At 32.5% G+C, this 14,351-nt stretch overlaps 1 protein-coding gene across 6 annotated transcripts in view; it reads left to right on the top strand.

Annotated features, from left to right (window-relative positions):
• The window catches only part of LOC145254652 (inositol 1,4,5-trisphosphate-gated calcium channel ITPR3-like), a 1,190,449-nt gene that overhangs the window by 498,122 nt on the left and 677,976 nt on the right, over positions 1–14,351 (top strand). For all 6 annotated transcript variants that reach the window (XM_080113294.1, XM_080113292.1, XM_080113293.1 and 3 more), the window contains exons 3-4: positions 3,828–3,901; positions 12,575–12,705. In XM_080113294.1, the coding sequence (XP_079969420.1) occupies positions 3,828–3,901; positions 12,575–12,705 (205 nt within the window). The remainder of the gene's footprint in view (positions 1–3,827; positions 3,902–12,574; positions 12,706–14,351) is intronic.

The raw sequence follows: 14,351 nt of genomic DNA, 5'->3' as shown, positions 1-14,351 counted from the left end.
TCTTTCTCTCCTTATCTTTCTCACTCTCATCTTTCTTTTTCAATCTCAGCCCTCTCTCGAGCACACACCCTCTCCTCTCTCATGCTCTCTTCTCTTCCCTTCTTTCCTCCAAGTTTGTAGACACAATTCTTTTCTTTGATTTAACAACGTGTAAATTGAAAAGGGACGTCCTTTACCGGAGCATGTACAATCTATTAGGTATATGTTCAATGATCTGACTTCAAGGGTATCCAACTGAGAGCACGCGCGCCGACATGGGTGCATTACAATGGGCTCACTCTGTCAAAAATAATAAACGAAAGTAGACACATTCCTGTGGATTCAAACAGAAAAGGAAATTCTAGAAGTACAAGTTAATAATAAACAATTTATGAGATTATTCTTCGGCTAAAACATAGCAATTCTTTCCATTAATTACATTATTATCTGCTCATCCCATAAAATCATTGGCCATAATTTCGCGCGTTTTTAATACGCCATACAACAGAAATCTACGCTTCTGAAATTCAGTACGTAACTATCAATGCAAATACAAAATTCTGATCATAGTAACTAATGATCATATCGTATTTTTAAAAAAATAATTTTCTGTACATATTGTTATCCTGTCCACACACGCACACGCACACGCACAAACACACACACACACACACACACATTAATTGTTTACATTCCAAAGACGAATACATATTTATATTTTTATTTTATAATATTTTATTCTTACATCATTCAGTAAAACACGTGCAAGACAAAATGAAAATGAAATATTATAAAAGAAAAAATATAAATATATGTTAGGCTTTGGAATGTAAGCTACTGATATATATGCTCTGAAAGCGTTAAAGTGTTTTCATTAGCCTTAATTAATTGAAAAATTTATATATATGTATATATGTATATATATGTATATATATATATATATATATATATATATATATATATTAGTATATGCTTTATAATTTTCGGGGTCCACGGCCAACTAGCATCATGTGTGTTTGTGTGTATGTCTGTGTGTGTTGGGGGAGAGGGCTCCCGTAAGCCGTGGTGAAGGCAACCTTTCCAGGAGAAGCAAATCTCTGATTTTAAAAAAAACATAAAGCGGGAGACCAGTACCCGCATTAAGCTGGTCTGCAGTTTTACTTGTTGCTGGCTATCTTGCTCTTGCTTGTTGCTGGATATGAACATTTTGAACCGAGAGAGAGACTTAGCTGTCGTACAAAGCTAAAACTATGTAACATCATCTGTGTATAGATACTCTCTCAGGCATTTGTCTATTAAAATGGTCCTGTGGCGATGGAAGTCACTTTTGGGTTCATGGACTTTAAGTATCTGTGGGAGTGGCACTCGTCTGACAAGACGTTGCAATCATCATGTATGTGTATGGTTTTTGGGTAATGTTTTATTGCAAATGGAAAGTATAGACGTATATTAGATAATTAATATATGTATACATATATAATAGATATATTAGCTTTATGACTACTACCCTCTATCGTAGACGCATCTGTATTTTTTAATCAATTTACCAGAATTGAAAATCGCAACTGCCTTTCTCTGAATTTTAACAAAAATGAGCTAACAAAAGAAAATATTACAATAATAATTTTTAAATTAAAAATGCTTGAATATATTCATTTAAAAAAAAAGAACTCCCAATAAATAACATACGAAAGTAGTTAAAGTATTTGAAAAGTTTTACTGTTGATGGAATTATTTCGAGACGCTAAGTTCATCGGTCTCCCGAAACATTTACTGTAAAACTAGGACAAAAACTGATTTTTGTTTAAACTCGTGTTCTGTTGTTATCTTGAACTTTTATTTCTTCTCTCTTTTGTTCATTTTATTTTTTTTTTGTTATTTGAAGATGAGTCGACGAGGTATCGAATATGCTCGTGATACATAGGGAGCATTAATCAATGGTTTTGATTTTGAAACTAAAAAAAGTGTGTCCTACTAAGATGTTTTACAGTTGTTTCTAATTCATTTTTTTTTTTTTTTTAGAAATTTAAACAAATTCCATTATTTTATTCCTTCATGAGAATTTTCGAAATAATTGAAATTAATTTCAATTTCTTATCGGAGTATCTAAAAGGTTAATATAAAAACAGAATACTGTTCGAATACAGCTATAAAACTAAAAAAAATTGTAAAATAAATCTAATAAAATTTCTTAGAAACATATACAACTTCTAATATATATATATATATATATATATATATATATATATATATATATATATATATATATATATATATTCTGATGAGAAAGTTATTTTAGAATGGTTTGAAATTTCTTATATTAATTCGTATATAAATTCTCAAAATAAATTGACTTTGGCACAATTGTAAAATGTATTTTTCCAAATTTTAAATAAAATTACTTAATAGTTTATAAACACTTTTTAATCGGAATATATGTGCACCCACACGTCCACACACACGCATATATATATATATATATATATATATATATATATATATATATATATATATATAGTCAACCATATACAGCTTTGTTTCGTTGTGTCACAGCAACTAACTCAAGCCAGGATTGAAACCCAACCGCCTTTTTCTTCGTTACGCTATTCGGCTGTGCGAAGTTGTGTATTCGAAATGACAATGTTTAAGCATAAATAAGCTGCATTAGTTTACATAAAGAGCATTGCTTTTTACGCTAGTGGCAGTTTGTTATTTCGATCCTCGATATGTTCAATCCAAGATAGGGAGCATTGATATATATATATATATATATATATATATATATATATATATATATATATATATATATATATATATATATATATATATATATATATGAGAAAATCGATATGACCTTAATTTAGCCTAGTGATGACGTAATTTCAGACACTTGCCATCGGACATACGCCGCCGGTTCAATGATATTTCCGTTTTTTACAACTAACAAATTTATGCTCCCTCCGGCGTCATATTTAAACTAGGCTAAGATCATATAGTTGAGAAAATGCTTGATACAGAAATAATTTGTTTGGGAAAATAATTCCAATGCGATTGATAATGTTCACGCATTTATTATTTTTTTTAATATTCCTTATAATTGAATTCGTGTTTTTAAGCATAACCAATATCATAAATCTATGAAGTCATGCCAAAGCTATAATTATTTAAGGAAGTGTTTTAAGTACTATTTAACCGTCCAAAGTGCTTAGTTGGTAGAATCTCCAGGACTCAAGATCTCGGTTTTGAAATCCGCTCATGGAATTCGTTTTTTTTTTTTAAATTTATTATTTTACTAATAATGCAATATTTTCATGTATAAAAGTTACGATCTCCGATACTTCGAAATGACACAAATTCTTTAATGTATCTATTATACTAGCGAGAGGGGGTGCCCGGCTTTGCCCGGGCGTAAAATACGCTTAAATGTAATATTTCAACTTATCCAGATTTCGTATATATTATTATAGAGTCGTGATTTCAAAAGTAAAGGAAAAGTTGGGTGAGTGCCATTAGCTAGAATCGAAACCGAAGCATATGTGAAACGAATATGAACTGATTAAAAATATACTAAGATGAAGGTACAAAATGTTAAACGATTTTTCAGTTTTTACCCATTTTTGACCCCTTAAAATTATTTTAACCGGCTAAAAAATTCAATTGAGGGCTCCCTAGCGCCGCTCTGTGAGTTGAAGTTTCGGAGGACATAGTTTGAAAATATGGAGACAGACAGGCATATAGCCTTTCATATATTATATTTCAAAAATATGATTGACGGACAAACGAACAAACAAAATTACTTTAAAATAACAAAAGTCTAATGTGATTTTATTTTCGTTTTCTACTTCCAGCTCGGCTCACAACTCACTGTATATTTATCATAACCAAGATAAGGACAAGCCAAATAAAATCCCAAATCCTCAAGGTAAGTTTGGCATTTTTAATATTCTACTCATGTGACTATATAAAATAGTGTAATAGAACATGTATGAACGTGAACGTGAACGTGAACTATATATTGTTGCACAAAAATAGATCTTAAACTAATACACTCATCATTATGAATTTTAGAATATATATTTTGAGTAACACGATACGTAACGTGGGTAAGTTACTTCTTTTGAAACGTTACTATTAAGGAGATGTGCAAACCTAAACTTGCATCTTCTCTTTCTCCTAAAATATTTTTTCTTTGATACAAAACAATTCAAAAAGAAAAAAAAGAACTGCTCTACATAAAAATCGGGTTATATTAAGTAATGCATTTTAAAAGGATCAGCACGCGTGAATAGCAATACAATTCTGTGCTTGGTAAAATCTGAAATTATTGAACTCAGTATTATGTAATATGTAAGTCTCACCGTTTAGGGCCGTGTTAGTAAAACTTTAGCATACCTTTCTAAAAAGTAAAGTAAATATCAAAATACAAATATAATGCTATGGTCATAATTTATACTTATTCTCAGAGTGTGCATATATATATGTATATATATACATACATATATATATGTATATATATGTATATATATATACATATATATATGTATATACATATATACATATATATATATATGTATATACATATATACATATATATATGTATATACATATATATATATATATATATACATATATATATATATATGTATATATATGGGTAGTTTATTTTGTTTATATCCGTTAGAAGCGCTGAGCGAAATTTGAAGAATAAAACATGTATACATACATTTGAAGCCAAAACTGCAACGCGAATGTTTTTTATAAAATAAACGGGTGTTTATTTTTAAAGAAATATATTTCGGAGTAAGACTCCTTTGTCAATCTTTTTTTCCTCTTCTTCCTTTACATAAATAAAAAACTACCCAGATTTTTAAAATGCGCGACCACGCGTCACCTATCCGGCTTCATAAAAAAACCGCAGTCAACAACGTCACGTGGACTCTTCCTGGAAATATCTTCCACTACATTATGTCGAGGAAGAAGAGGAAAAAAAGATTAGCAAAGGAGTCTTACTCCGAAATATATTTCTTTAAAAATAAACACCCGTTTATTCATTAAAAAAAATTGCGTTGCAGTTTTGGCTTCAAACCTAATAGATGTTGAATTGTAATCTAAGCTTCAGCCACTGTCCCATCGACGAAATGTAGCATCCCTCTGCCTGTTCTACAAGTATTTTAATGGTGAATGCTCTGACGAACTGCAAGCACTTGTGCCCCCTCGACGTAAGCTCCCCAGACAAACCCGACAGGCAGCAAAATCCCATCCCTTCACAGTAGAGATCCCTAGATGTAAGAGATCCTTCTACTCCAGTAGTTTCTTCCTCAGAACCGCTAGACTTTGAAATTCCCTTCCGAGTTCCTGCTTCCCCAACTGTACTGACATGCAGAAGTTCAAGGATAACGTGAACCGACATCTTGCTGCCCAACTCCCACATAGTACTCCTGTAACTTATGTTCCTGATAGTAGCCCCCTACAGCTAAGTGGCAATGTGCCTTGTTTGGGGTGAAATTGCAATAAAAAAAAAGAAGTTGGAGGTGCACAAGTCTCAAAAATCCGCCAGCTCCGCGAAAAGTCGCATTCCATTGGCTAAATGTAAAACTCTGGTAAATTCCATGCCGAGGAGAGTAAAGGCAGTTTTGAATAATGATGGTGGTCACACAAAATATTGAGAGTTGACATGTTATATGTTAATACTAACAACTTTTCGTAGGGCGTGTACTCACTTTTGTTGCCAGGCATTTAGCTTTTAATAGCTATAATTTGAGTTATTTTGAGAAAGAAATAAAATTAACTATGTTATATATGTTGCAGACAGACTACTTTTAATTGTGTCAAAAACATTTTTTTCAGTGTTGTCCTATGAAGAGATATACTTAAATACTTTTGTGATACACTGTACTTACATATACAGTATATATATATATATATATATATATATATATAGTAATTTATAAAATATATATGGCAATTAAGCTACACTATCCTAGCGTGGATGAAACGAGGAATATTCTGTGTAGCTTAATTGTCATATATATTTTATAACTTACTACCTAGCTCAACCTACGTATTGAGCACTGTTGAAGTAAATACTTAAATTTTACACATAAATTTATACTCTCGTATATTAATTTATGTGACTAAATTAAGTAATCATATATATATATATATATATATATATATATATATATATATATAACAAAATGAATTTTAAACATTTCCGAACACCCAGGAATAAAACGCTTACTTGAAGTAACGAAAACTAAGTTTGATAAAAACAATCTCAGCCAATAATGCAAAAGTTAGCAACGTACTCCGAAACTACTCAAACATCAATGTTAGAAAAAGTGACAAAATCATGCTTAATAAATCCGAATACTTCAAACAATTACAACCCATTTTAGATGACCATACAAAGTTTAGAAATGTTTAAACAAATTATTGAACTAAAAAATCAAGATTACAAACTCATTACAGCGAATAATGTTATCAAAGATATGTTTTTTTGTTGAGAATGCCGCGGAAAACTAAACAAAACACACAGAAAAAAACGAAAACAACCATATGATGTTTTCAAAACGGTTCGATTAGAGGAACGCATCGGTTTTTCAGTTGGAGAAAGTCAATTACGTTAGTAATGGTTTTTATTTTTTGAAAATGCTGTAAAAACTAAACAAAACAAATAAAAACATAAAGCAAAGATAAAACGAAAACAATATTATCATATTGTAGCGTGACCGTCCCATGGAGCATTTAAGCTCCTTACTGGGAGGGGGGGCTGAGACTCCTGAAGCGCTGAAGACAGCCAGACAGATATGATTTTTTAATTCTTTAATTATCATCGGTGTGCCCATGCTTCAGCAAAAAACCCTGCTGAGAGAAAGGATTAGGTTTTTGATTTTGATTTTTATGAATATCGAAAATAATGTCAGTTTTTGAAATTTGTACTCCGAAACCGGAATGACTCAGGGTTCTAGTCTGAGGATGTTTATAATTTTAGTGTAATGCGCCGACCCAGAGGGTTACAGAGATGACCTCCCGGGCCATGGGAACGTTTGCAGATCCATAGCTGCACTCGCTGGGAGGAGAACCTCCCCTGTGGTGACGTAGATGGGTACGATTGGTCCAGGAAACAACTCCGATCTTACCCTCCCCTGAGTATATGAACGGGCGCACAGTCGAAACCGTCAGGTGGAGTAAGTTTTGCAGTAGGAGTCAGTTGTTGAGAGTATGAGACAGAACAACTTGTTGAGAATCGCCACACGCTCCCCCCCTCTTCCCACACCAACCTCACTTATGTATATCAAAGAGAGAAGTAAAATCTACTTATAGACTCAGTGGAGTCTGACGATTGAACATTGAACTGTAGGACAATTGTACATAATTATATATTCGTATATCATTTTTTCTGGAATTTAATCAGTAGAATAAAGCAATGAGTTGCTTTATTCTTTTGTGTGCGTGAAATTGTTTTGTTTCTAGAGCGACAGATCGCTCAGACGACGCCATATCAACCTAATCGATCAACGGGGTTTTTTTTTCCACGTGAAGAAGTTACATTTCGTCGCTGACAACAGGGAAACGGCTCTTACGTGACCAGGGGTCCCTTGGCAAGGGAACCTATCACAATATTTGTAAAACAAAATTTATTATCTTGTTACAAAGCAAATAATATGAAAAATATCTCCAGAAGAACAGCCCAAATATCTTAAAAAATCTAAATGAAGTAAAAAAACGTAAAACATCTAAAAAATCAATCAAAATCACATTCTATGAATAATCAATTTCCGACATTTTAAAACCATTATCACAAAGGCAGTTCTTCGGGGCAGTGGTAGAGTCTGTCCTTATTTACGGTGCTACAACATGGACATTCATCAAAAGATTGAAAAGAAAACTAGACGGCACATACACCCGTATGCTACGAACAGTAATAAATATATCTTGCAAAAGATTGGAAAGAAAACTAGACGGCACACATATCCGTATGCTACGGACAGTATTAAATATATCTTGCCAAAATCATCCCATGAAGCAGCAACTTTATGGCAACCAACCTGCCTATCTAATAGCATCAGGGATGGACGCCTACGATTTTCCGATCACTGTCCGAGGAGCATGCATGAATTGGTGAGTGATGTATTGCTATGGACTCCATGACACGGATGCGAAAGCAAAGGACGACCTAAATCCACGTACATCCAGCAAATAGCACACGACGCCAACTGTGAAACTGAAGATCTGAGGCAGCTGATGGAAGACAAGAAACTGAAGAGGAAGAGTCACATTGGTTCGGGCAAGGAGCCCATCCTGATTATGATCACAAAATGAAACATAAAAACTAATTCTGGAAAAAAAATGTTTTGCTTGGAATAATTTCAGTTGAAATTTGGAACGTTCCGCAGCTTTTTGAATCTTATTTTTCCCCTACTTTGTTCATTAGTCCATAACATGCACAATCTTTCTTAGGGAAAGAGGAAACAATTATTGTATAATGTGGAGACGCGTTGTGCATTTTTTTTTAATGTTTAACCTGGGCTGACACCCTCTGTCTGAACTTCCCAGCGGCTTTTTTATCATCGGATAGATAATACTCATTTTGCGTGTGTTTTCGAACAGCATCTTCTTTTATATACGACATATACGTATTTCAATCTAAACTGATACAATTAATTTGCTGAATTTATATTTGCTAATAACCTTAGTCTTAGACCTAGTTTTTCATTTCCTTGCATATAATTTTCCTAAAGTTTTATATTTGATCTATAAGGTCGGCCATAATATTTACCTCTCTCTCGCCGCGGGAAATACATAGCACAAAGACGGAATATGATGAGAATAGGGTCGTGTATAAAAGTTAGTGCGCACACAACAACAAGGAATTATTTTCATTTGTTTTTAACTTTGCTGATACTTTAGCATTTTTTTTTCAAGTGTTAATCGAAATGGGGTAAATTGTATCATTTTGTTGTATAGTTAAACTAACAGTCTATTAGGTTGATACAAAAAATAATGTCGTTTTTTTATGTATATATAACTGATAAAAAGCGGCATTATTTTTGCACCAACATAATACATAGTTGTTTCTTGTATCATTTTTGTATCATTTTCTTATATGAATTCGATTTGTCATTGCTCAAGTGCCGTTGGAACTGTGCGCTAAAGTATACCGCTCAGTCACTGAATAATTAGCTAGTGTATTTGACTCCACATTAAGCCGATGAAATTTTATGCTGAATCACAGTTTATGTTAAATAATAGTTAAATTGTATCATTCGTTATTTCCTAAGTAGCAGTTGAATATTTCTATGTTACATTTATTATGTTGAAATAAAAATTATATAGTTTAGTGCGGCAGACTCCGTAGATTATTTATTCATAAAGCCCTACCATTAGTTTCAAGTTATTTATCACTTTCTACTCAACATCCAAGTTGCGGGTTATTCAGTGCATTAGAGGGTGGGAATTCATTTATGGTGTGATACTTGGGATTTAATACTGACTTAAAGTTGAAAGAATAGATCTAACGTCAAACACGGAATTTTTAATATTTTAATATTAACAGATTTTATCAAAATGACTAATACTCTTTTTATTACAACTGCAAGCTATTTATATCATGTGTGTGCATAGGGGACATCGTTGACTCAAATAAAATGCAAATAACAGAAATAGTTATTTTCTATTCCAAGTATGTCATAGAATATATTTACCTATGCATTATATATGCGCCGCTGAAAAGTTCCTTTTCTGATCCGCACGTAACGTTGTTAGTTCAAAATAAAATACAAGAATTATGTCGCCAATCCGAAAAAGCCGCTGGTAATAACATAACGTTTAACTTGATCTAATGGATTTCATTGTTGTCGAACAATAAAATCATAAACGCGTATTTTGGACGCCATTACGAAACTACGCAAAACAAGTCTCGAACAAACGAGAAGACGCCCGAGACTGGAAGGATACAAACCCAGATTATTATTATTTTTAGTTGATAGGATTTTTGTTTACTTCGGCTTTCACTGGTTGGTAAAGCTGTTCATTACAACTGCCCACCAAACGTGAGAATGGCACGGACTACTTTATTTACCCGGTCGAATGGTTGAATTGTTTTTTTTTTAATTAATGGAGCCCAATGTGTAATTTCCATTTTATAATAATTGTCTGTATTTAATATTGAAAATCAATATAAATCAACATAATTGTGATAGTCCCTCTTTGAGTTAGTTAGCACGACCATATCGATTTCCATACAAATCCGATAAATGTAAAGGAGCATAATTCATCCAAATCCGATGCAATGGTATCGATACAGATTTCAACTTTAAAGTGAAACAAGACGGCAAATATCAAATAATGTATTTGAATATACACTGTAACCCGGATATGAGAGACTTTTCCGGGCCGTACATCTCTCTTATATCCGGGCTCTTATATCCGGGTTATACTGTATATTAACACCGCCTTTAATTTAGGATCAGATAAAATCTCTCTTATATCCGTTTTCCTTATATTCTAATCTATAATATCCGGGTTACACTGTATATTAACATTGCCTAACAAATTAAAAATACATCAGAACTTAGTCAAATATTATAAGTACCATTTAATGCTATTAAATGCTATTAAATGTAATAAAAAAGAAAATAAGTTACTTTTAATGTCATTAAATGTTATTAAATTTAATAAAAAAAGGAAATAAGTTAAATTTCATTTCATTAAATGCTATTAAATGTAATAAAAACGAAAATAAGTTACTTTTTATGTCATTAAATGCTATTAAATGTAATAAAAAAGAAAATAAGTTACTTTTTATGTCATAAAATGCTATTAAATGTAATTAAAACGAAAATAAGTTACTTTTTATCTCATTAAATGCTATTAAATGTAATAAAAACGAAAATAAATTACTTTTAATGTCATTAAATGCTATTAAATGTAATTAAACTGAAAATAAGTTACTTTTAATGTCATTAAATGCTATTAAATGTAATTAAAACGAAAATAAGTTACTTTTAATGTCATTAAATGTTATTAAATGTAATAAAAACGAAAATAAGTTACTTTTTATGCCATTAAATGCTATTAAATGTAATAAAAACGAAAATAAGTTACTTTTAATGTCATTAAATGCTATTAAATGTAATTAAAACGAAAATAAGTTATTTTATGTCATTAAATGCTATTAAATGTGAGAATAAGAGAAAATAAGGCAATTTAATGTCATTAAATGCTATTTAATGTAATAAAAATGAAAATAAGTTACATTTATTGTTATCAAATTCTATTAATACAAAAACAAAAGAAGTTATTTTAATGTCATTACATGTTATAAAATTTAATTAAAAAAGTTACTTTTAATGTCTTTAAATGCTATTAACAGTAATAAACAACAATACAAGTTACTTTTAATGTCATCTAATGCTATTAAATAAAATAAATTAAAAAAGTCACACATGTGTATATATATATATATATATATATATATATATATATATATATATATATATATATATATATATATATATATATATATATATATATATATATATATATATATATATATATATACGCCATAATTACGTTGACACACTAGTTCTCGTTAGATCACCGAAGTTAAGCAATGTTGAGCCTGGTCAGTACTAAAAAGGGTGACCATTTTGAAATTCTATAAGCTGTATGTGCTCTCCGCTTATCGCGGCATTGTTTCCATTTGTCTAGCTCTTCTCTTTGTCACTGGGCTAAGACAGTGACGATTCAGGGGAGATACGGCTGGGGATTGCATAAAACTTGCTCTGCAATTACACGCGTAGCTACCCTGACAAGGAGCAGATATTGTCTTTCAAGACTGACCAGGTGCATCGCGCACGCGCGCGTGTGTGGATAAAATGCGTTAAATAAAACAACGGCCTACAAGAGTTAACCGGCGTGTTTGTGTTAGTATCTCACTATGATCAAACAAGATTAACAAAACAGTTTAATCTTCTAAAAGTAATTAGCTAGAATAAAAGAAAAAAAAATGCCAAGTAACAATCAACTTTTATAAGCTCGTACATATCGTGGTGGTTATGATAAGAATCTTCTAAACGTGCTATTATAACGGACCAACAGAAGTTAACTGCTTGCTTACTCTCTTGCTCTATCTTGTATATTGAAAGAGATAGGTGTCTATCATATACATCCATAAAATATCCAGTACGTATAAAATTTTCCATACACTTGGCTTCTGAATAGAACGCATGTTAAAATCATGCACACATTCCCTCTGTTTCTTTCTCACTGTCTCTCTATCTGTGTGTCTAATTTATGCATTAGAAGAAATAAAATATCTATTTCACGTTATAAACACAACAAATATATTTTCAAATATTGTACTACTTTTTTTTAATTCATCATCCCGAGGAAGCCATGAAATAAAGGCGGAACATAGAAGAACATATAATTGGGCTTGTCCCTTTTCCATCCCTCCACCACATCGAAATATTATTTTCATAATTTTGATTATATATATATATATATATATATATATATATATATATATATATATATATATATATATATATATATAGTTCTAATTGTAAACTGTCTCTCTTACTTTCAGCGGTTGTATTTCAAGTCTGCATTCAAAATCGGTACAAATTAAACAAAAAGTACCGGAAGTGGCTAGCAGCAGCCAATGCAGCATCCAGCCAAGAAGCCGGAAATGAAAAAGGATTGCTCTACCAGGCAAAGGTGGGTGACCATTCATTTTTATTGCCTCTGCCCTATCCCCCTCCCTTATTATTCTTTCAATGTTTTTATTCGTTTCATCCGTCAAAACGTCAACGACAAATCCTTTTAAATTTTCTTCGGATGCCATTTTCGTTTTTGTGTTGTTTTTTTTTTGTTTTTGTTTTTTTTTTTACACATTCCATTCATGTTGTGTTTCGCAAATTAATTATATACCAAATTTTATTGATGTCAATAACCGTACCTTAATTCTGACAATCCTTTTCTTTTCTTAATAATGACTCACAATTTATCGAGGCCAATAACTACTCGAGGCTAAAGGTCTATAAGATGAATTGAATGAAAGATTAATTACGATTAATATTATGACAGGATTAAAAATGATGTATGAAATGTATACATTTAAATATTTCCAACTGTTTAGCGTGCTGTTTTGTAAGGAAGAGCACATACCACGTTGCGAAACTTCTACTGCAGATACAGGATGGAACGATACAAGTGTCGCCAAAAAAAAACTCTACAGCTTTATCGTAAAAGGTTTATTGAAAAATATCAATTCAGGTAACTCGATTATGTGGTAGAGCTGGCATCTATTCAATGTAGCTGCCTTCAGCCTCAATCGCCGCCCCTATACGAGTTCGGAACTGGGAGCATGCTGTTTCCACAAGTGGGAGCTCGGCGAATACTCGGCGGATGGTGGCTATCAGGCTGACTTTGGTGTTATGAGAGGTCATGTTGGTGATGTTCTCAACGTATCCCTAAACGTAGTAGTCCAGCGGGTTCAGGTTGAGAAAGGAGGAGATCAGTGAGAGAAGAGTACAAACAATGACAATGGTCCTGTTATCATAACATAGGGTAGAGAGCATGAGTTGTACAGCGGCACATCTCCGATCTTTTTCGTTGAACATTGTGTCACTTTCTGTAGAACTGAAACCTCTTTCACTCGTCCCAATGCACTGAGTAACCGTCTTGTAACGTCACCTGTTTAGCTCTCTCCCCACACCTCCTAGCGACCGTCTTTATATTACATTCATCCACGTGAATCTCGCGAGATTACACGGGACCGTTTCTGTTAAATATAACAGACGCCATCTTGCTTTTTCTTTTTCCTGTCCAACGCGCATGACAAGCAGACACGTGGGCGCTTCACAGGTAGATCATGTGTATGTCAGTTTCTATTTTCCCCATATCCTCCCCTGATCTCATGATCACAGAGAAGGCTCCTATCGCTCCTGGGATTTGCACACAAATTTCCAACTAGTAGATGATCTGCAACAAAGAAAAAGAAATAGCTTTTCATCTAACGTCTTTTCTAGGGCGACAATTTTATCATGCTACACTGTATACAATGGCAGGGATCTTGAAGTCCTTGAGAAGTTCACCCATTACTGCTTTCGGGAAACCAGTTAGTCTCTTTTTCAAAAATGCAACACCTATTCAGAATGAGATTTCGTCTGCCTAGTTGTAGAAGCTGGATCTTCCAGACATGATATCGTTCTTTGCGAGGAGGGGCGCTGATACCGGGAAATGCTGATCTTCGTTTTCGAATATTTGTATACCCGACCAGTTCACGTTTTTACTACAAGAAAATCGTCGCAAGTGTTTGCAGAGCTAAACTCACTATCATTATTTCCATAATTAAGAAATGT

The sequence above is a fragment of the Euprymna scolopes genome, chromosome 30 (genome assembly GCF_053919585.1).
Source record: "Euprymna scolopes isolate OS-2025 chromosome 30, ASM5391958v1, whole genome shotgun sequence".
Lineage (NCBI taxonomy): Eukaryota > Metazoa > Mollusca > Cephalopoda > Sepiida > Sepiolidae > Euprymna > Euprymna scolopes.
This window is presented reverse-complemented; position numbering and strand designations above follow the sequence as displayed.